The 24,579-nt window shown below is 41.1% G+C and overlaps 1 protein-coding gene across 1 annotated transcript in view; it reads right to left on the bottom strand.

The window, feature by feature from the left end:
* The window catches only part of DCC (DCC netrin 1 receptor), a 570,508-nt gene that overhangs the window by 55,414 nt on the left and 490,515 nt on the right, over positions 1 to 24,579 (bottom strand). The window contains exons 16-19 of the mRNA XM_010583034.1: positions 14,361 to 14,456; positions 10,198 to 10,436; positions 5,859 to 5,997; positions 1,796 to 1,903 (exon numbers count right to left, since the gene is read on the bottom strand). Of these exons, the coding sequence (XP_010581336.1) occupies positions 1,796 to 1,903; positions 5,859 to 5,997; positions 10,198 to 10,436; positions 14,361 to 14,456 (582 nt within the window). The remainder of the gene's footprint in view (positions 1 to 1,795; positions 1,904 to 5,858; positions 5,998 to 10,197; positions 10,437 to 14,360; positions 14,457 to 24,579) is intronic.

Raw genomic sequence — 24,579 nt, 5'->3', positions numbered from 1 at the left:
TTGGTTTTGGGGGGGGGGGGGGTTGGTGCTAGTGTTATATTATGGGATTTTATTTAGAGGCTTGTATTTTGGGGTTACTAAAGCAGTTTCTCTGACCGTGACATTTGAATTAATATATATGTTTTCATAGCTTAATATATAAGTTTCTCAACACAAATACATTCACTCAAGCATTTGTATGGATGAAGATTTGGTTGTTAGGGACATTTCTACTCTCCACAAGCAGCTGCTTCCTCTGATACGTCTAAGAAACATTTGACCACATGTGCAGTAAAAAATCCCCATGAGAGTCATTCTTCAACCAAGTGCTACAAGAAAGAAGTTTGTGCATGGATGTCGGGACCCAGTCTACTCTAAGGTCTGAATGCTGCTGTCAATGGAAAAACTCTGTAAAAGTTGCTGCCGCAGAGTCATTTCATGCCTTGGAAGTCAGGAAAGCTTTTATTTTATTTTGTCTTTTAGTCACTGAGGAATCAGGACAGTTAGCAGTCATTTCATCATCATCATAGAATCATCATAGAAAGGTTTGGGTTGGAAGGGACCTTAAAGATCATCTTTAAAGTTGTTTCCAACCCCTCTGCAGTGTGTTGTCCATCAGAATGATCATTTCTGCTCTCTAATGGCTAAATTAGGTTAGCGTAAACAGAGCCATTTCATCAAAACATCCTCCTTTCAGACACGGTCATGGATTGTCAAGTCCTGATGATAATGTGGAGTGGAATTATACACAGTTATGCAAGACTAGCCTAGGAATCGTTATTGCTGGGCGTTGTCCACATGGAAATATATCCTTATTTTATTGGTAACATAAAGTGGGGTACTTTCCTGGTGTAACTCACAACAGCTCATCTGATGCCAGTGAAGCCCTGCTGAGTTACAACTGTTAAAATCTGACCCAGTGCTCTTCACTGCTAATGGCTCACACGGGACATCATTCCCAAGCGCTCTTCTTCCTCTTACATTTATATTTCTCAATGTTTCAGCGGGGTGCAGCTGGGATTGCTAGCAGTAATGGTGACATACGCACACTTTCTCCCACATGAAAATATGTCGTAGAACTGGTCTAACCCAACTGTTTGTAGCAATGTGACCCTAATGTGCACATTTTTGAAGATGAGCAATATTTCTCCTAATAATTATTTGCCTTTAAGATGTCTATTAACAGCCTAAAATGATCATTTAAATGCAAAATCTCAGATAGAACTCCACTATATTTTTCAAACTGAATTAACATTAAAGGTTTGTAATGGATTTCTTAATTAGGCACTAAGGTTATATGCAGTATTTTGGAAAATAAAATCTGTCATTGTGAAGCATCCATTAAGTTCAGTTCTTGTCAGTCAGTATTAGGGTTTCTTCCCTGATCATCATTGCCTTAAATTGTTATTGTAAAAAGTTAAGCATCTACCAATAAGCTCTCCCATGATCTGCTGCACTAAGCAACCTATCATTATGTATGGCATTATTGCCAAACAAAGTACTTATTATTATCATTTCTAATTATCATTGAGCAGCACATACCACAAAACCTTCACTTTGAATGCTGCATTTTTTAACTTATATTACTGCTCTTAGCATTTAAAAATAAGATTTACATCCCCTGAGTTCTAGACTTTGCAGTATCCCTAATACTGCCCTGAATCCTAGACCAAATTGGCTGATAAAAGTAAGAGAAAATAAAATAATGTCAGAGCAAATAGCACGCAAGAAAAAAAAAAACAGAGATAGGGAGTGAAAGCAAAAAATGATCAGAACAGTAAATAAACAGAGAATACAGGATAATGTAAATGTTTACCAGTAATTTTTCCATTGGCTTCCAACGGCGGCTGCCAGCTGACAATGACGGCCCGGGGCTTCCCTTCCCTCGTAATGACTGTCAAATCCTTGGGAGCAGAGGTTGGAGCTGAAAATAATGAATATAATTGAAAACAGAAATTATTCACCTTCTGAATTCCTTACACACTGTAGCAGGCATGAACTACTCAGTAGGCATTTACTGCCTTCTTAGAACCTTTCAAATGCGAGAGTCCTTAGATGCATTTCAAACATGTAGCATATGATTTGTCTGGAAGTGGTATTTTAATAGTGGCAATTGTACAAAACACGGCATGGGGATATGCTGGGAGTTGGTGGATAGCCCTTATCCTCCTACCGTTAATATTGGTCCTTACAGCTAAACGACCACCGAGGTATCCAAGAACATCTAATATACTGTGGGAGCCCTATCCATTTAATAACAGTAATAATATTGTGTCTTCTCTGTTAGGAATATTTGTAGGTAGGTACCAGTATAAAGCAAATATATGCTCAGCTTGGGACATTTTAGACGTGAAAGAAGATTCTTAGCTTTTCTATCTCCACTGCATTAAAGACGGAAGGTTGGATTTCTGAGCCTGCAGTGGCTGCTTTGCACCCTGCTTTACTAATGCTGGCCACGAGGTCTTGCGCAGCGTCTCAGATATTTTAAAATCATATCGTAAGACTGTGGACGAGAAAGGAAAAATGGGCAATTATTAAAAAATAGTTAAGAGAGAGGAGTAATACATTGGCGCTGAGCTCATTGTTCGTTTACTTAGTTTTGATACAGGCTGTAGACGACTTAGAGCATATAGATAGCGTAAGAGCATGGAGAACACAGCGTACAAGCACCCCATCATCTGTGTCCTACCCATATGGCCACTAAACAACTTTCCTGAATGTTCGAAGAACTGCTCCAAAGTGACCTTAGGAAGTAAAGCTCTAAAAATCTGTTGGATCATGCTGAGCTAAACCAACCCGACCTAAAGCACAGACGCAAATCTTCAGAGTGACCAACACCCAGTGATCTTAAACAAGAAGAAGGAAGATAAGAGCCATCTGCCGAACAGGCTCTGGTCACAGGGAACTGATCGCTCTGAAATAACACAGAGCAGATGGTCTCATGGTATTTGCATCAGCTGAACTTTTCACAAGTGGGATCCAGAAAGCAACCACGAAATCTGTACGCAGAAAACAAAAGTTTCCCTTACCGTTGTTATATTACTAAGCAGGTGACTACTTGCCAGCTGATGCTCTTTGTGGCAGATTTCTGGTGGATTATCCCTTTGCTATACGTGCTGGAACAACACGTTCAGTCTGGTATGTCCAGAGCCAGCACCAATGGGACTCACAGTGTTTTCCTTTAGTCTTGTCACATTAGTTGCTTCTCGCTGGAAGCATCTTTCTTAGCCTGAAGTAGGCAAGCCACAATACGAACTCACAGATCTTTGAGAAGTCTCTTAATCCTCAGCAATGCCCAGCATGATGTGAGCTCCCACACTGCTATGGAAGTTTGCATTACTGTTGTTGTCATTTTTTATTATTATTATTATTATTATTACTACTATTATTACTCAAGAGGGTTGTGTTGCATTTAAAAGCTACTCGGCTTGTAGCCAGCTTGGGACACTGACCTATCAGTTTGAAAACAGGGTACTAGAAGAAACATCTCGGACTGTCTTGCTGTTTCAGGGAACTGCAAGAAATAACCCTTTTCATAAACAAATCATACTTGATTTTAAAAGTAGATTTTTCCTTCTCTGCTTTTGCTAAGCCTATCCCACAACATTCTCCAACTTTACATAAAGTTTTTGTACTGAAGTGCATCCATCTCTCTGTATGCAAACAGCATCTTTATCTTAAACACTATTTTCCGTTCTCTGGTATGAACACTTTTGACATGTTTTCATGAACTAACCCTTTCCTTTCCTAGACTTTCTGTCATTTCTGAGGTTAAACCAACAAAGCTTGTAAGCCCCCTCCTGTAACATAGGCTTGCCAAGCTGGTGATTACCACGTGAGTCCTGCTGAGCGGCTGAAGTTGAGCTCTGCTTTCAGCAGATTGTGAACATAAGATATCATGAGAAAAATCAAAGCTTTAGATGTTTCCCTTAGCACTCATTAACACCCCTCATATCAGTAAGACTTGTGTAGGCAGATCTGGGGACAGAACTTGGCTCTGGGAGTTGCTTTTGAATTATGGGCATAACAACTCTCCCCAGCTATGGTAGTAATCTCCACTGAATTCTGTATCGATGCTGATATGTACGTTTTTTAATATCATTACAGGAAATTCAACATGCAGAATGGGTACAAAATAGGCAATAAAGATCAGCAGTGCAGGATGTCCTTAATTAACAGAGCTGCTCCATCAAGCTCAGATAATTGCATTGCAATCACATGGGAAAATCTAAGGACACATATATTCCCTCTTATTCTCCCTTTGTTAATTAACTGGCATGTACTGTGGTTTTCATTAAAAAACCCCCCAACAAATCAATATTTACTAGCAGACTTCATTTGGTATCTGCTGGTAGAAACCAATTTGTAATGGCACCTAGAGTGTTTTCAAGGCCACCCGTCACCCCCAGGAAAATATAGCATGTACTACATTGGTGTCCAAATGTACATACTGCTGTCTACAGCGGATGAAGAAGAAAAATATCTTAAGCAAAACCATGGACATTCTTATCTATGGACAAGGGACTACAGCAAGATATATAGGCAATCATAACGGATTTGGAAAATCTAGTAGCTCTGCAGTCATCCAGCTTCATGCACGTCAGTGGGGTTATTCAAAAGCAAATCTACTCAGGAGTTTCAAAAGAGGGGTTCAATAGCTTATTCGAAAAGAAATGAAAACTTAATGGAAGACCCCACCCTTGCCATTAACACCTATGTGATAACTAGAAGTAAAGACCAGGCATACTATTTCCCTCCTGTGGTTAACTGAAAGCACGCAAAAGAGAAAGAAACATTTAAGTTTTGGAGAGGATGTTCTTGCCTGCAGAGATCACTACATCTCCATCCCTTTTCAAATATTTTTATCCCACCGAACTAGGGTTACATATAATATGCATCTGGTGTCTGTTATCAAAACTGGGTTTCGTCCCCTTCAGAATCTGAAATATCTTTCAGGTCATAGCTTCCTGCTTGGAAAATACCACTCAAACGCTTGAGAAGAGTGCTAAATTAAGCCTTCCAAGTGTATTTGTTTATTATAAGCATATTGTTAATATTAACAATGGCTGCTTGCTGGAAATGAAATACAGATGTATAAAAACACTGAGCATAGAAGAGATGCCTTACCAAACTGTCAGCAGGGAATTTATGTAAGTCAACATTTAGCACAGGGTAGATAATTGCGTCTTTCCAATAAATAATGAGCAAGCTAAAAAGACTGCTCACTTGACTATTATCTTTTTTTCCTGTTGCTGTCTCTGTCTCTAATTCTGCACACACAGTTTCAGTCACTGTAACTCTGACTGTAGGTCTTGGCTGGACTGCTGCGTTGGTCACTGGCACAGTGCACAGCAAACAGCGAAAATGTGTCCCTGTAGTATTATGAACAGAGCTGTGAGTCAAGACCTTGAGTCAAGAAGTATGTGCAGTAGATAGAAGCAGTCATTGAGTCCTTTCTACTAAGCGGGTAAGATGGGAAGTCATGAACTTGAGACAAAACCACACAGAACTTCAGAAGTCAAAATTTTCAAGCAGCAAAATCATTGCCTAATGATAAGAGAATAATTGTCCTCACCTGATCACGGGTTTCCTTTGAAAAGTGAAAACTATTTTAAATCATTAGCATTAACAGTCACAGATACTCATTATATCACGGGGCAAAGCATCACACACACATACTGCCATCTCCTAACTTCTTGCAACGCCACCAGAGCTCAGTAGAACGACGGCTCTGCTTTGTACCGATGAAAAAAAGTGAAGAAATACAGTTAATTTTGTACGTACGCTATCGGTTTATGCAGTTAGGATGAACTTGAACAAGGCTTTTGGTGACAAATAAAAAAAAACAAAGAGAGCCTTTCCAGCAGCTCTTGCCGTACCTGCTTCGTAGGTGGTGGCGTGTGCGGTCATGCTCCAGGTGCTGGACCGCCGACCTTTGGTGACCATGACCGAGAACTCATACATCGTGTTTGGCTTCAGACCTATCACGGTGTGACTCAGAGCGGTCGTGTCTGCCGACTGCAAAGAGATGGACCCGAGAACGTCTTTTAAAGCCACTGTTTTTGCTGGTAGTCAAGCAAAACACAGTTAGAATGGATTCCTTTTCCAAGCAAAATAGCTCTATTGCTACTGTGTACCTTAATGGGAGTATTTTTAGTACCATAGGCAGTTAGAGAAATTATTGTGATGCTTTCTCTCTCTCTTTTCCGAGACAAAGAAATTTGCCATGCATTTTTTTCAAATATAAATTGGAAGCTAACCCTACGTCCTTCATCTATGCCCATAAGAGGACAAAAAATAGGAACATTTCCATAACTTAAACACTAATTTCCAGCTTGTTTGATAGGTTCTTTCTAAAAAAAAAACCCCAAAACCCAACAACAAAAACTTTTTAGTCTCCTGATTCTTAGTGGCGGCTCAGAAAGCATTTTTACCCCTAGAATGGTCCTGACTAAGGCTTCTCAGTTCCTGAGGTTAACATGTATTTATGACAGAGATCGAAATATGACCCAGGACCCCTGCATAAAGATGCTTTTTTGTATTCATAAAACACACTTTCGCTTGGTTAAATGTAATTTGTTTATATATTAGATTATATTTGAAATATATTATTGATCTGCCTCACTGTGCTACGTTATGAACAACTAAGCATATTGATGTTGATGTGAATATTAAATTGTTCATTTATTTTTAGCTGATGTAGCTTTTTACCTCAACCTGCAGTACAGAACAATTTGAGGCAAACCGCACTAGTATCAAAGGAAACAAGTGAGAATAAAATTATCGGACAAATTGGTGACAATTGAATAAAATCAATTCCCACGCTTTTCAAGCTACAGAGCCTGGTGTGCAATCCTCCAGCACCAACAACTTACAGGCGAGCGCGTAAATGTGGTGTGCCCTTTCACACCTTTATATACCTATAGACTAAAGTGTACTGAGCGAGGACAACATTTGCATCAGAAGACTACCTTGATGTTCACATTTGGGAAGCGGTTCACAACAAGGCATCTTGCTGGCACGCATCAGTAATGCCATTCTGATGCTAATCATCAGATGATTCAAAAATAAATCGACCTTTACTAAAAATGGGACATCAAGTTTCCAGCACACCACAGAATAAAGCAGTAATATTCAAAGGGGAGTGGGAGAAATTTACTTTGCAGAGACATTAATGAATGGGCTATATATGCCTACACGGTACGCTGTTTTATCACAAGTGCTCTGACAGATGTTTTGCATGCTACTTAATAGGAAGACTTAATGCAATACCAGATTTTATCATCTTCATACTGAATTAAATCTCCTAGTTCTTGGAAATTAGCCATTTTGCAACTTATCCATACGAGGGGTTTACTCCAGCCGAGGATCTCCCTCTATAAAAAGTCTTATTGAAGCAAAGACATCACTTATAACCTATGTGTTTATAAACTGCTTGGCCAAACTACTCAACTACTTGCCAGAGACGGCAAAATATATCTGCTAGAGTTTATAGAAATTATTCTTTGACTAAAGGCTGGATTTCGATATAGGGAATAATAATTTTCTCCCCCAGAAAAAATTTTGGAAGAAATTAAATTATTTACAGCATAAAATACTCCTCAGCATGTCTCAGGGTAACTAAATCTGATAACTGTCACTGTGGAAGTTCTCAGATATTACACATGATCAGGAAAAATTCACATGGAAAAAAACAATAGGGTTTGAACCTATTCCTGGACAGAATAGTCTTTAGCGGAACATAAAGACATTGGGTTCTTTTTTGTACAAAGAAACTTATTTGTCTCCAGCTGAGTGGTTTTCTTTGGCTGTTTCACTCAATACTAAATATTAGCATTTCAATAGTCGAAACATCCTTGAAGTTAATATCACATTGAGATGAAGGGGGTGTAACTGTAGCAAGTACCTTTAGTAATGCCACACCATGCCTGTTTGGGACAGTTTGTACAAAGTAAAGTTGGTAGGGAAAAATTAAATTTATAAACTTTCAACTTCAATAGGAAAGTCTAAACCCTTCATTATATTAGATTTGATATACAGTTTTGAAGCAATGGGAGACTGTAATGGGAAAATCTCAAAAGACGTGGAAATTCAATGCCAATGCACAAGCAAGTGCTTTGGGAACCTACTTGTGAGCCTGATCCAAACCCCTCTGAAGAAAACAGAAGTTTTCCCCACTGTTTTCAAAGAATAACATAATAGCTTTTATCTTGTTTCCTTGTAAAAAATGTGGTTATTTCAAGAAAGCAGACCCTCTTGAAAGATTTTTGATTGTTTCTGCTTCTGGGTGATTGAACTGGAATAAATGAATCAGACCGGCTCTTCACATGCTACCCAGAGACCAGTCAAACTAGGGAGGATGGCAAAAAAAGGTAATTTCACCCTCGCTCCTCTCCTCTTCAGTCTCCTGCTCCTCTACGGCTCCCGGAGCCCTGCGTGGTGGCTCTGCGAGAGATGTCCACCTGCTCGTGTGAGCAGAAAGCCAACGAGCTCGACACCTCCGAGCAGGACGTGCTTCTCCTGCACAGCGGATTAATAGGGCTGGGTTTGATCATTTTTGCTCGTCACCCACCATTTTCCACTGCATGCAGCACAGCACGTGCATTGGGAAATGAGAGAAGATGTTATGATTGACTGTGAGTGGCAAAACACAATGCTGTCTTTTCTGGAGCTTTGATTTCATCACTAGAGCTGCAAACTGGGACTCGCTGTGCTTCCCTGTGCTATACGCCGCATTTTGTTGGGCACGGAAATCCATCTCTAAAGAGGAGTCGGATCAAGGTAGGGCATTCAAAACATTACAGTGCATCGTTTTGCCACTCTTAATTACCTCAGAGCTTGTTACAACTGCATGAACATACAAAATTTGCGTCTAACGTTGCAGATCATCATGTCAGCATCTGAGGTCGCCCCAAGCACGGCAGTAGATGTAAAAGCAAGGTACGTCCTTTTACACCTTGTAAAGATGTGCTATTATTTAAAAGCTTTACAGTGGGTCAGCACCTGCAGCAAAAAGCCAGCTGACCTGAATCTCCTCTCAGCTGGCATGAACGCAAATCAGGAGTAAGGCAACTGAAATGGATAGTTTTGTGACAGCACATGGACCGAGCCGAGTGCCAGGGAGCCAAATTCTGACGGAGACGTGCAAGGGGGAGAGCTGAAGAATCACACTCGGAAAAAGGATTGAAGGCAAGAGCTTCTCCACCATCATTTCCACGTCTTCTGAAAATTGCCTGGGAGAGATCTTGAGGTTAGCGTCTGTAGGACAGGGGTACCCCAAACCTGAAAGGGGATGGAGAGCTATTCTCTGGGGTTTAGAAAGGCCAACCTATATTCAGACACATCACTCAGGCTCTAATCAGAGGAGCCTCAGTGCTGGATAGAGCATGGCCTGTTCCACAGTCCTTGTAAAAATGACTTGTATGAGGCTGCTTTTGTTAGGACAGAGAACAGTAAAAAAGAGGGCATCCACCTGCAGTATAAAAATACACCCATAGCAAACAACTCACTATGGATCAATATGATCCTTTAGGCAAGCGAAAACAACTATTATGGCAGGGCACAGGAGGAAGGGCATGCTCATCATGGGGAAGGTGGATGTTATATGAGATGCAATATATAAGCTGACGATAGTAGGGAAAGATAGCTTATTGTTCAAAACCAAGCAAACAAAAAAGCCTACAGGCTGTGCTTGTTCCTTCCCATTCCCTGTCCCACCGTATCTCTTTAACGTACTGCACGGGTTTTGGTACTGCTTTCATTAGGACTTGGAAAGAAATTCTCATACAGAAAATAGCATGCTGCTGTCACATCCATTCAAGTGGAGTTTTCTCATAAACTAGCCTTCGTTTTTTGCTACTTGGGAATATGTAATATGGGTGGGTGGAATTGCCATACGGTGTGGGTGGGTTTGCAACTGGCATTTCTTCCTAGTCACGCTACGCTATTGTGCTACCAAATCTGTGACTAATTTATATCTGATTGGTAAAGACTGAAGATCAAAACTTTCAACAATTGGCATGTGGAATTAAAATATGGCATTTTCATCCAAGTAAACACACAGGTTTCTAGGAAGCAGTAGTTACTCAGGCAAGTTTCCTTCTGATTGAAATGCAAATTTTGGTTGAGGGAAGTTCATAAAAGCCAAATCAGAGTCTTCGCAAATAAGATAAGAACAGATGAAATAGCTCATAAATTCACAACGCGTTAAAATTTCACCTTGTACTTAGCACTTGTCGAATAGCTTGTTCTCCATCGGACTGTGTAGAAGCGAACCTCCGTAGTCTTTTGGTTCTTTGGGACAGAGTTGTCTGCCCAGATGACCCTCACTGCATCATGCGTAAGTGCAACAGCCTGGACACCTACTGGTGGGAGCATGGGGGTGGAGATATCTGGGACTGAGGTAGGGAAATCATCAAGCAAAGGATAAAAATCAACTTCTAATGGATCAATGGGGTCTGGGTCCATACATCACCAAATGAGCATTCCAAAATAAATGAATAGGTAAGTTAAACAGAAAAACAAAACAAAACAAAACAAACCACAAACAGCCACCAAGGGGCACACACCACAATGGGTTAAATGCATGGCATTAATGAGGAGGAGGAACATGAGGAGAACAGAAAGAAAGGCATTAATGCAAAATGAGAACGTATCAGCAACATCTCAGTTACATCACTACAGCAAACCTAACCAGCGCTAACTGCTATTTTCCATGACTTGTTTAAATACTGCCAGGTACGCTGTGTTTTCTTCACACAAGATGAAGTCAATGCACAGTGACTCTCCTTAAAATGATTTACATTTTCTTAAAAAACTGAATCACTTAGATGATACATTATTGGAAACACCTACAAAGTGGAGAGCATTCCATCTTCCAACCTCATTTACAGACATGACTTACTCTCACATGTGTAGGAGTTACCTATGCTTTTCTCTCTCGGCAGCCTCTTTCAGGCTCTTTTGTTGTTTTAGGCTCCTGAAAGGAATATATTCTGCATCTCCTTAAACGTTTGTTAGGCAAAACAGCACTCAACAATTTCACTCCTGAAGTGAAGATCTTGCAATTGTTGGTTCAACACTGTCAGCGTGTTAAATGTGCACATCCAGGTGTGGAGACATGGATTATCTTCAAGGGGGCTTCTTCCTCGAGGAACAAGCACGGTTCCTCTCCTGTGTGTCTGTGACCGGGCGGTCTTTGGGGAGCAAGACGCTGAGCACCATTCGCACGCCACGGCGGTGCGCTATGCAATGGCCAAGGAAAATTCTGGCTGTCTTAATTATCGAGACAGTGGCACATTTCATTTCATTTCCAAAAGTTCAGATCCGAGTAGCGTGCTGACACATCCAGTTAACTGAGGCTGTCGGGATGACTGCGACCATCCTTCTCCGTCCCCTCTGTTGCAGAGGAGGTTTCTCTAAGTTACAGTGGCACGAGAGGGGGACCGGGCGTTGGGTGGGCAGCAGATTAATGCTGCTACAGGGGAAAAAAACCACCAACCACCCGTGTACAGAATTCCTGATTGGTGTTGGGTTCGGCCCCGACGACATTCACGCTCTTGGCTTCTCCGGGGCTCTGGCTCTGCCCTTTGGGGCTGCACAGCGATGGCACCCACGCGGGAACCAGAGATTGTTTCTACTCGGTTTAAATACCTCTGTCCTTGTTGAAGCACCCAGTCAACTTCTGGCCTATCTTTTAAAACTCCTTCCCGACTCATTATTTACCAGTTGTGATTTTTCTACATAGAATTTCAAAATGCAGTGGGTAAAGTGCAGCACAAGCACGCCAAAAGGTTGCTTGGGTTTCTCCCCCCCCCCCCCAAAAAAATGGGCTAATTAATTAATCAAAGCATAAATGACTCTAATATTTCCTCACTGACAGCTGCTACAGTTTGCCTGCTCCATGTACATTTCCAGCTCCTGACACTCTTTGATCACTCCTGTTTTACGGTTTTTGTAATTCTTACTCACAACTTCAGGGGGTCACAGCCCTCAAAAGGAAAAACAGAGGAGACAAGGATGTTTAAAATGTATGATAAGCCATTAGGTTCAACCTGCTTCTTGTGTTGCTTCTTTCATCAAAAGCTGCTTTATAAGAAGCTTGAATATGAGTGCGGAAGGAGATGAAGCAAGCCAGTGGCTGTTGTCGTACTGATCCAAAACTCAAACACACAATCCACACAGGGACGAATGGGCAGCTGAATCTCTTTTTTGCCCCAACCTGGTGAATCGAGCTTCTGCAAGTTGAAAGTTAACAGTTTCTTTTCCTGAACTGAAGTTTTCCAAAAGAACTGGCTGTAAACTTTGGAAGGTGAGCAACACCTGTTTCTGTTGGGTTTTTTTACAAACTTATAATGGAAGTTGATGTGACTGGAGCTGAGTTGATATTTTAGAAAATACTGCACTTCCTCTCTCTTTTTCTTTCCCATACTGAAAACTTAAGTCCTGCTGTAGAGGAGATTACGAAGAGAGGCTGGGTTTAGCAAAAAAAATGGTCAGACTCGATCAATCAAGACAATTCAGTTTCTGAAACAAATCACCACTGACCTGGGGAAGAGGGAAATGTCTATAATCCACTGGTGGCTGAAAATAGGTCCCTAAATACTGTCTCCATTTTCCACCAAAGTTTCATTTGCTATTATTTACGCGTGGACATCTGTCATTTGGAAATTGCAGTCTCTTGACAGAAAATAGTTTCTTGCTCTCTTCAGAGTTGTTTTGCGAATATTGCATGTTAGGTAACTTCAGTTTGCACACCCTATCCACGCAAGCAGACACCAAAGCATGCCTATGTATATGCTAAACGGACACACGAAGACACAGTTTTTGGTTTTCTTTGGTGCCCAGGGTGCGTCAGCTCATCCGCTGCTTGAGGGGCATGGTTCTGTGCTTTCCTGCTTTGCTAAGAGCCTTTTTGGAGATGTTCCTCCACGAAAAACCCAGGCCACTGGCTCCTTCCAAAAGCTGCATCCCACGGGTGGGAGGTGGTGGGAAGCTCCGGGTATGGACGTCTCAGCAATAAGAGAAGCACCGGGGTAGATTGCTCACAGATGATCATTGGGTCAGTTCACCAAAACAAGAGCCCAAGCCTGAATTACCTTTTTCACACCTGGATATCATTTTGTTTATGAGAGGTTATATACAGACATAAAATCAAATTGCACAGGCCAGCCGGGTGATTTTTAAATAGAACCAACAGGGAACAAAACACTTAAAAATAAAGGAATATATAGAACCTGAGGCAAACTCACTGGAAAAAGATTTTACAAGACACATACTTAGCAAGAATGACCTCTGTAGATTCCAGGCGAGAAGAAAGATTAATAATTTTGAACCAAAATTTTTCTGACACTATATCTATGTAGCTTGTTACGGTTGCCCTTGATTGTGTAATTAATCTTTTTTTTTTTTTCCTCCTTCTGACTTTCCAAGATTTTTTATGGGAATACTTCACAAAACCATATGGTAAAAGCTGTTTTTCCTTGTAGAGCCACAGAAGTACAATTTGGTTGATTTATTCCTCGTGGTCCACCCAAGCCAGCGTCAGTGATGGGGTTTGCTCTCAGTGACACAGCTCCCTTTCCAGGCAGCTCTGAACACCATGGGTGAAACGCGAGAAAAAACTTCACCAAATGATGGTGTTGCTCCAGAGGAAAAACAATTTTGGGGTTTTTTTTGTTCAGTTTTGTTCTTTTAACTCCTCATCAGTCCCATCCACCCACCAGTGATTGCAGAAAAACCACAAGGCAGTCTGGAAGACAGTCCCACATGAGAGTAATTCTGATTTTAGAACTTTGCTAGCGTCCCAACAATGCATCTGTGAAAAACAGCTGCCTAAAAGCACCCTGCTCCATTGCTGCCAGGTAATCCCTTCTGTGAGCCTAATCCTGCCAGGAAAATCTCATCAGTATGTTCCTTCACCTTTTGCAACCCCTCTACATGCTCTTGTAGATGTGCATGATGAGAGTGTGTTTTTAACTAATTCATTTTAATTTAAACTGCTTTAAAAATGAAGGAAACAAAAATAATTTCATCTGGGCTTAATTCAGCAAAGCTACTCACCACTATTCTGCCCTGATCTTTAAATATTTAAATTGTTTGGGAGCCATGCTTCTCCCAAGCCAACCCACACCAAAGAGCAAGCGTTTGTGAGCATCCCGTTAAATTCATACAGCCAATTTCTGGAAAGGGTAAATAATTCATTCTATCTGTGTAGTTAGAATAAAGTAGAAAATGAAGCTGATTTATTCTAGCAGGGACCTGGAGGTTGCAGAGCTCTTTTCTTCCATTGCCTTGACCGAAATGTTTTGCCTAGCGTGCACCTTTGTAAGGCCAGCGTTCACTGACGGGGAGCAGATTATGAACCGGCATTTGCAACTCACCTGTCATCGACCTGGTGGTCGCGCTTTCGTACAGAGGCACCCCTTCGCCTGCATTGTTAAAGGCCTTTAAGGAAATCACGTAATGGGAACTCGGCTCTGCAGGAGGAAACAAATAAGGCAAAACAAAGCATGCATCGTTAAAGTCAGATTTGGGATGCAGAATGGACAAGCGCTTTCCTGAAAAGCAAGAAAAAAAAATATAAAGTTAAACAAATGCCTGTGCGAAGTGACGAGCATGACTGCTGCCCATCGTTTTCGTTTCCCTTCCAAAGGCTTTATTGATCTCAATCCCCTGGTGCCATCTTCACCGACAGCAACCTGACGTTCTCCTTTAAATCACCTGCAGCTCTGCCTGCGTAACAAACCTGGAACCCGCTTTGCGCATCGTCCCTAACTCCTGACCCATCGCTCCGAGCAGACGAAGCCTCAGACGCGGTGCTAGACGGAGACGAGGGATGCTGCGGGGTACCAGTGCCTTCACACCGGCTGCTGGATGGAGCTGGGGCAGCCGGGGCCATGGTGCTGAGCTCCGGCGGGCAGGGAAGCATCCAGCCCCAGGCAGCCCTTCACGAGGACACGTTGGCGTCTGGGGGATGACGTGGGAAGAGATGGTTGAGGGTCGCCAGCCACGCATTGCCTTGGGATCCTGAAGTCCGTAGCGGTGAACCGCAGGCGTCCGGCTCTCCAGCGCTGCTTGGGTGGAACTCGTGCTCCTGAACCCAGCCCAGAACAGGGCATGCGCCCCTGGGGTCGATTCCTGGGCGCTGAGCAAAAAGCTTCCCTCCCTCCCCCATTTCTCGATCTCAGAATGACGTGGGTAATAAGCCGTTTTACCACGTTTTACCTCCCTGAGAACTGCTCGCGCTATGCTGTAAAGATGAAGGATGCAGCAGACAAGAAATAACACACGGGAATTAACTTCAGGGTTGCATGGACGTGCTGCGCTGGTTTGTGTGTCCTAGTTTACCACGGGGCTACTCTAAATATGTCCCTAAATAAAAACGAAGTGAAATGAGCACACCAGTTCCATGTTGGTTTTTTGCTACTGTTTTCTGAGAAAAACAAGGCGATTCGTTTTCCTGATTTTTTCCAGGTGAATTACTTCATCCCCCCCCACTTTTTTTTTTAAGCTGTTAATTCTATTTGTACAGAAGAAGATTGCACCTGAATACATTGGGCGCTCATACACCTGCCAAAGATGGGAACCGCCTTCTCAAAGTTCTTCAGCAAGAAATAACAAATGTTTGCACGTGAGGAGGCATTTATTAACGTGACATTGCAAAAGACCTGCTGCAGAATTACATATTTCATCTACATTAACATCAAATCAGCTCAGTATGATTAATACCATTACAGTGAATCTGAAATGAGTAAATAATCTTTAAGTACTTATTGCATATTGTTACTAATATCCTTTCTACCCACATATTTTGTACTTAATTTTATGTCCAGAAGAAACAGTGACATATTTGTTTAATATTCAGGTGACTTCTGTGCTTCTATCACAAAAGAACTAAACTTTAAAAATTGCCAGATGAATGACTGGTGCATTAATAACTCCCTGTGCTAAGTATTGTACGGTTATTAATTCAGTTGGTACTCACTGTAATATCATTAGTCATAAGGAAATTATTTTGTATTCAGAGAGACGTAGTATATATTTTCATATATTTCCACCATGTATTAGCATACTACTTTTAATTTCTAATTTAACTAAGTGTTGTAACTCTCCAGATTCCACACAAAGATTTATTTATTGAGACAAGAAGTCATTATTTAGCTGAGACTTTAATAATGTCACATTCAGTAGTTTCAGCAGAAGAAAAAGAAATTCACATGCACAGTCTAGACCAACTCCATCTCTTCCTTCTACCCACGTCCCAGCCATTGTGCCTATTTAGGAGTTTTGAAAGATGTCTGGCAGAGTGACGCAAGGGGTTAATACAGACCAGTCACTAGGGTAGACTTTGGGAAATACAGGGAAGAATACCAAAAGATGAAGTTTTAGGACTTTGAGATGTACCAGGTGTTTGCTGTTACCAGCAGTGAACTCAGTGCCCAGATTGAAGAGGACATAGAGAGACAGACAGTGGATTAATCTCACTGCTTTCTGTAAGTTAGGCACGTGGTTTAGTTCATAAGGGCTGTCCCTACAGCGACTGAAGAGACAAGCACCTCTGTATGACAATTCATCCCATACTAAGATAGGTATTTAAGAAATATAAGATAAATCAGCCTCTAAGGATTGGTACCTATCTCCACTGATGATGGCCAGATGTCTGGACGACTTCACTTGACTTAAATTTTAAATAACAAGACATTAGTCAGAAAAGAATGTCACCCTGAACACTGACTTTGTGAATGTGGAAGATTACCAGAGAAACCCGATTCTAGAAATTACTGTCAAAACCCCCACAACCCCATAGAACTGTCACGTCTAATCAAAATACATTGTGAATCCCCAACGATGAATACGCAAAATGAGTGATTTACTATTAATTTGATCATGAAAAATACACTCACGGAAATTGATAAATTAGGCGGAAAAATGTGATAAGTTCATGGAAAATTTAAAAATGGAGACTATATAGCACATACTTCATTACAACTGCCCATATAGCACAATATACAGTCCATCAAATTTTCTAAATTGAACAGGCTGACATATGATTCATGTTTATAACTAGGCTGGGTAAGGTTACATTTGCAAAAATGAGCTAAGACTGGGATGAGGATGCTATCTGTAGCTTTCTGTTAAAAACATGAAAAATTCAGGTGGTTAATTTGAGCTGCTGCTAACTGGAGCAATAAATAATTGCTTGAGTCTCCTTTAGATAAGAGGGAAAAAGGCAATTTGCCATGGTACCGTGTTTGAACACAGTATTAGAGTTCGGTTTAGTCCAATACAATAAAAAAATGAAAAAGCATTAATATTATCATGTGACAGACAGTTGCTTTTTAAACTGCATTGTATACTAATAATAATTACGGGGTCATTCTGGTGCTCTTTTTGGTAAAGTGCCACTGACTGGAGTGGGAGTTCAAATGAGGAAAGCTTTTTAGTGTAAACCTGATAATAAGCGCAGCTGCTAATGGAACAGAAGGGTCGTTAGCGCTCCTGGCAGAAACAACACAAAGAAACAAAGAAAGGAGGGCTTTAGAGATGATGATTGCAGTGCAGTTGCAAGAATTCAGAGGTAAATTCTGAATTTTTCTCCACTGACTCCTATTCATCACAGCGAGGAACACAACCCTATAACAATGATGTTACCATTTGTATTTGCTATTCTGGAGCAGCAGTGGGAGACAATTATATGCTTTTTTTTCTGGCAGAAGAAATCTCTTCTTGCCTTTGAAGAAGCTGAGCAAAGAATTCAGCTTTAATTAGAGCATCAACCAAGAATCCCCATGTCGGTGTTGGTGAGGAACATGCTCTGGAAATAAAGTTGTGTTCTGCAGTTCAACTTAAAAAAAAAAAAAAAAAAGGACAAGAAGTTAAAACTAAGCATGAACAAAATCGATTTCTTCTACTGACAGAAGTTGTTACTGGAAAGAAAATAATCAACAAATACCAACTCATTCAAGATACCACAGTTATCTTCTTCTTTAAGAGGGTAAAATTGTGACATCTCTACAGCCATTACATGGGGTCTTTTGACAAATGTTGACTTTTCATGTATAATTTGACTTTGTCTTTAAACTATTAATATAAAATAAATGCTTGACAACTAGATGTGAACTCCAATCTGAGGAAAGCTCCTCACTTTAAACTACAGGGTTGGGAGGAGGGTAGTGCACTCGGCTGATTTTCCAGATCAGCTCCTTTCTCTCTCAAATAAAAATTCATTCTCAAGTCTTCTTCTCATCTCCCATTTTAACAATTACCTGGCATGAGGGACCTCCTGTAGAGTGCTCTACAGATTGGTACCCTGGGAGAGCCGAAGCTAAGATGGGGTCTCCTGCTCGTCATGAAAACATTGCTCAATCCCATCATACTACTCAGAGCTACTGCCTTGCACTTAAAAACATCTGCATTTCTTCTAATGCAATGTAGCCAATGAAATAGCAATAAAGATAAGTTACATGTTCAATAATCTTCTCCCAACACCTTTGTCAGTGCCTTTCCTGATCCTAACCAAAAGTGAAGTAGAACTTCATTGAGGTCTAATCCCTTTTACTCTGCTTGAGCATCAGCGTGAATCTATAAGCACAGTATAATAATGTGCTCATGCTGCCACAGCTTGCTGAGAAGGAAAAGCTGCCATCTTTTGCACTTTTTTTCCCCCATTACTAAGCTGTTTTTAACTGTAGGCTACAGAAGTCTACCCCTGGGATGGCAGAGACAGTAGTAAGGCATCCATCATGAGAAGCTATACCCTCCCTGTAGACAAAGTAGAAACAAAGATATCTTGTCAAAACAGATGGGGTCTGACAATATCCTGCAGTAAAAGGACAGGGCGGAAATTGCAGCAAGACACATTCCTATTAGTTATCAGGAAAAAAATAAATATGAGGGCTGTCAAGCGCTGCGGCAGGGTCCCAGAGAGGCTGTGGAACACCCATCTCTGGAGGTGCTGAGCAGTCAGCTGCAGAGGACGCTGGTGTGACCCAGAGCTCCCTCTGAAGCTGGCTCTGCTTGAACAAAGACTTGGACCGTATGACTTGAGGGATCCCTTCCAACCTAAGTCATTCTGTGGTAATTAATACCTGCTCCCACAACCATGATGAGAGCAGGAACCTGGCCTTGATACCAACCTGAGGAGGAAGTTCTAAGCCAGCTGCTGACATAGGACCCTCCTGCCTTCTATGCTGCTCTCACCGTTTGCTTTGCCAAAAGCATACTGACTCCACTTTATCAGCCAAGAAAGGAGCAGAAACACAAATGCTAGCTTTTGTTGCAAGTAGAGTAAGGAAATGCCCTGTTAAAAGAGAAAAGGTCTTCAAGAGAATTATGTCTATGCCCTGTGTGTCCTGCCATTGCCACTGATGCTGAAAGACCCTCCAAAGGACAGAAAAGCCATCACTACAATTATCTCAAAAAGCAACCAGAGAACTGTCTCATTTACTGCTGTTTGGATTTGTGAAAACATTACGCCTAGTAATCAGTAGTACCAGTACCAGTTCCTAGACCTAGTCACACTAGTTTATTGCCAGGAAAAAGTAATCTATCTATAGGACGAATGTCAAATTGAAGTATAAACTCTTGCAGACAAGGGTTACCGAATTCTGAGAAATCAAGAGGGTAAAGCACTTCCAACATCGCAGTCAGATGTAGCGTACTTCTGTAACCTGGACCTGAAACGGAGGGTTGCAGCCAGGGCTGGGGTTGAACGCTCCCAGGGAGTTGGAAACCACCCTACATGCATTAAGGAGCCCAAAGCACGGTTTACACTCAAGTTTTCAACTAGAAGTGCCACAACAAACAAGCCCAAAGCAGGAGAGGTTCCTGCTGTGTGAGACGGCTCAGAGGGAATCGGAGGGGTCCCTCCGGAGGCTAATTCCGAGGGAATCTCTTCACACCTGGGTCAGACCTTGGAGGAAACATTCAGCAGGCTACTAAATAAATTTGTGCTTTGAGCGCTGCGGTGTCAGGCTAGTCAGGCATCCAGGCATAACAAACCGTGTCACATATGCCATTAGAGCACCAGCAGTGTCTTGCCTGGGGGGTGGAAGCCCAAGGGGTGATTTGGCCTCCTCTGTGCAGAAATTACCCTCAAGCAATGGACTGTACACCATCACCCAAAAAGAAAGGTACCTTGACTCTGATTTTACAAATATCCACTGGGCACCTAATGGCCAGCAGATTAAAGTGCATTAAAAGAAACAGTAAGTGATGTATTCCACCTCTTGGACAGCATACGCTTGCCCTGGAGAGCAAAGCTTAGAAGCAAATTTTAGCACAATGTAGGGAAATGATATCCGCATTAAAAAAAAACCAACCCCAAACTATTAATCATATTAGCAAATTTAACTATAAATATTCCACTAGAATAGACTATCATGGTGAAATTCAGCAAATTAGTTTCTCCTATGTTGTCAGCTAGAGAAAAACAGTTTTATTTTATTCCTTCTAGGCACTTCTTGTACATCAGCAATGGCTGCATTTCAGTGGTGGATGAGGTGATAATTTCTGTGATGTTATTTCATCGAATGTATTAGGTAATTTAGAAAGAAGTCACTACCAGAAAGGCTAAAATGGGTAATAAAGAGCTCATGTATTGCTTTCAAGAAAATAAGAGACCTACCAATAAATTATCCTATTTCTAACACAACCAAATTAGCATATATTTACATCTTCTGGTAAACTGAACAATCCATAATAACAGAGAAGAACTTTGTTCAATTAAGTTAAACTTACCAGATGCTGTAAAATTCAAGAATGCATTTTCCAAGGTTACAGAGAATGGGTCTGGTATCTTCTTTGTGAATGGAAAGCACAAAATGTAAGTTTTGGAAATCAGGCCCATTATTTCCATGCCAAAAGTTTTCAACCAATGTTTAAACAAAGTCAGCTAACTAACATGATATTTGAAGCATCAGGAGTACTAGTATCTCCTGAAAATCAATTTGTTCTGTTTAGGATCTGAAAGAGCAATGCAGATTGCTGATTGAGGCATCAAAATGTGAAACTATTGGCCTGGGAAAATTCCCACCTGAGCGTTAAAGCCCTTTTTAGACAAAAACATTTGGTTTTGAGAGGGAATACAGGGAACAGTGGAAACTTGGATTCACGTCTGCAGTATGTCACAAACTTCTCAAGAAATGATGGATAAGTCACTGGGTTTTGTATGTCTTCAGTCCCTACAATATTAACTTTTCTTTTTTTTTAATTTCCTTTAGTCTTTTGCCTATAAGCTCTTTGAAGTAGAGTCTTACATTGTGTTTCTATGTTAACTATGCAACAAAACCCCAATCTCACCTCAAACCTCTGGGCGCTACTGTAACACAAATAACAAAGATAAGTTAATACGTAGACATGCTTAAAATATTTCCTATATTTAACCAAAAGTTGTCCCTGAGGAGCACAGTTCTGCCCATCTGCTTCCCAGAGATGCGAGGGACGGGGGACAGAGGGAGGTCCTAAACATCTACATTTCAAATGAATACAACCTAACTTGTAATTTTTAATCCAGTCTCGCCATTGACTCTTTTACAACTGTTGAAGGCATGTCCTAGCTCTCTGGATGATAAATTAGGACTCCAGTCATCTTCCAAAAATTTGGTTAGGTAGCAACACCCGGGGTTTTGCCTTACTGTGCTGCAGTGTGAGCTCCAGCAGCATCCTCCAGCAACTGGACCTCCTTGTCTTCTCAAAGGCTGTCCCCCTTGGCAAGACATCTCTCAGCGAATCATCCCAAAAAAGTCAACATCGACCTACCTGGAGCCCCGGCGCCTTTGGGGGAGCGCACCGTGCAGCGCAGGGAGGACAAGACCCTGCAGTGAAGGTCACGGCATCAAAACACATTGCTGCAGCTGGGCGACAACGATGTGCCTCGCTATTCTGGGTGTGCCTGTATATTTATAGGTACTCAGGCTGATTCTGGAAACATTTAACTTCTAAAATGCTAGAGAAAGTGTTTAACGGAGCAAAGAGAATTCATAATGAGAATCTGTTAAGTGCTTTTATTTTAATGTAGTTCAGGAGATGAACAACAAATCCATATTTACAGTTGTTTTTAAGATGTCATCTCATCATATATTATGCCTGCTTGCTGATTTCTCTTGCGAGCTACGTCCTCTGTGCATTATAACAAAGTGTGCAGGGCTTTTTTTTTTTTTTTTGAGGAAAGACTGTAATTTGAACATGCTTAGAAATAGGTCTTGTCTCCTGCGGAGATGTGAACCTTTACAACTCCCATGGTGCATTGCAAGCTCAGTGCACTCTGTGTCGGTAGGGATGCAAAACAACAAAAAAATCCCTATGCGTATCACATACATTTGTTATTGATGTTACAAATGCAGACAAACTCAGGAAGAGTAAAGTAGTGTAGCAGAAATGAAGTGTAAGACATATGGACAAATGAATAAAAAATGAATAGCTGTGACTCGAGATGCTTCCTGACATCAGAGGAAACGCCATTAACGTACCAGGAAGGTTAACCTGTGTGCGGGCAAGGTTTCTTCAGGCACTCGTACACAAATAATAACAATGAAAGTCGCGCCGTGAGGAGAGGTTGTGCTTTCCTTTGCAAAAAATAAGTCTTTCATCCAAGCAAACGTGCATCCATAAGCCTGGGTCACTTAGCTGTTTTGATCTCCTTGGCTTCCACGACTGAGAGACCAGTGACAATCCAGACAGCAGAGTGTTGTATCTGCCCTTTTCCCTGAAAACTAAGCCTTGCAACAAAGCTTCCTTTTTTTGTGGTTGATGAATGAGTATAAAGAAAAAAAATATTCTTGGCTATCTGCATTATTTATATTATAATTTGGGATTAAGAGTTATTCTTCAGCATTCTGGTTTTACCAACGAAGAAGGGAAATATTCAGCTCTTCTGTTCCATCTGTTGTCAATGGATCCTAAACACTTTGTCAGAGAAGCCTGTTTAGCTGTTTTTTACAGCTGGAGAACTGAGGCATAAACAAACTAAAAAGCCTTACAGAAAGTCAGCCAGAGTGAAGCGTATGAGCGGATTCCTACACATAGGTATACGGGCAGGCTAAAATTCACTTTAACATGAGGACACTGTTAAAATCCACACAATATCTGATTTGGGGGAGTTACGCAAGATCTGTTCGCAATATAAATAATGCATGGATCACACATGGACCCTTTGCTTGGGAGCAATTTCTCCATACTCTGTAAGAAAGCAAAGTCAGGGAGAAATGAAAGAAAATTGTTGCATGAAGTATTTGCAGAAATGGCAGCATTCTTTAAATGACAGTCAGTTTTCAAAGGCAAGAAAGAAAATGAACAGTCCCTAGAGTCTCGAAGTGCCTTTACTTGTTAGTGTTGTGCTTTAATGTGATCTATGAGGGAAACAGTGAGATGCATAAAATTTAACATATTTTTGTTTGATTTTTGCTGCTCCATTTTGTATTAAAAATGCAAAGGGAAGAAAACAACCCAAAACTACATTAAAAAGCTTTTTTGTTCCCTTTCATGTCTTTGTTATAATCCACAACTGTCATCTGCAAAGATTAAAGAAAATGAAGAACCTTCTTTCTCTCCCTGATTCGCAGTTAAGATTGAAGGTGAATTTGATGGAACCCTTTGTATTCCTACTGGTATGTTTGTTAAAATATAAATTCAGATCTAAAAGCTCTATCTTCATTTCTTGTCACTTGTAATTGTCGATTTTTTTTTAAAGTTTTATTCCTTGAATAATGCAGGGATCTGTAAAGTTGAACATCTGTGCCATCCAAAATGCTCACGCATCAGCTGAACAGTAACACTTGCATCAAGGCGCGCAAAGACAAGACTACCCCGGCTGCCAACTCCCACCGTGCCGTATAGAGTCCCTTGCACCAGTCCGTATAGAGCAGGGGAGACCGTGCAACCCCCTCCAGCATTATAAAATGACTTACCGGTGTGAGCTGTTAATACATTCTTATTATTCATATGGTAGCTCTAATCTCCAAACTACTAATTAAGCAGAAATTGCTCACATCCATTAGATTTTCTCTTCAGAGCTTAAAATTTTCAGATGTGCGTAGCTTCAGGCTTTATGGGAGGAGAGGGAGTAACTTTGAAAAGTCTTTGCTAGATTTTGCTGCATATTATGCACTTTGCTTTCATTGCTGGGCCAGGAGGATCAAAGGTTCAAGTTAAAAAGAGACATGAAAATAATATTTCAAGATGTGCACTCCAGCTTCCCAATCAAACTCTTTCAAGAGGGTGCATACGAATTCCTACACACTCGGGGAGATGAATGTAGCTTTTTCTTAGATCACATAAAGGCAACTGTACTTAAAAACTCTTTCTAAAATTACGCCTTGTTCTTCTCTTCTCACATACGTAAGGGGGGAGGAAGGGATGTGCTCTGAAGAAGAAAGTCCACATTTCTGTAAGACTCTAGAATTCGGTGCAGCTTTCCCATCACGTTTAGTTTTTAAATGGTTTGAAGAGCTGTAAAATAATAATTTTTATACACATTTTCTCAGGGAAAGACCTAGGGCATTTTACAGATGGAAGTATTATTATGGACGCCAGAGGAACTACCTTTTGTGATCAGCTTAAAACTGAGTCTTAGGTTTTCGAACCTGCATCGCTCTGCTTTCT

This window comes from Haliaeetus leucocephalus, unplaced genomic scaffold (assembly GCF_000737465.1).
Source record: "Haliaeetus leucocephalus isolate CR32 unplaced genomic scaffold, Haliaeetus_leucocephalus-4.0 Scaffold866, whole genome shotgun sequence".
Classification (NCBI taxonomy): Eukaryota; Metazoa; Chordata; class Aves; order Accipitriformes; family Accipitridae; genus Haliaeetus; species Haliaeetus leucocephalus.
The sequence above is the reverse complement of the archived record's forward strand: the minus strand, read 5'-3'. Positions and strand labels throughout refer to the sequence as shown.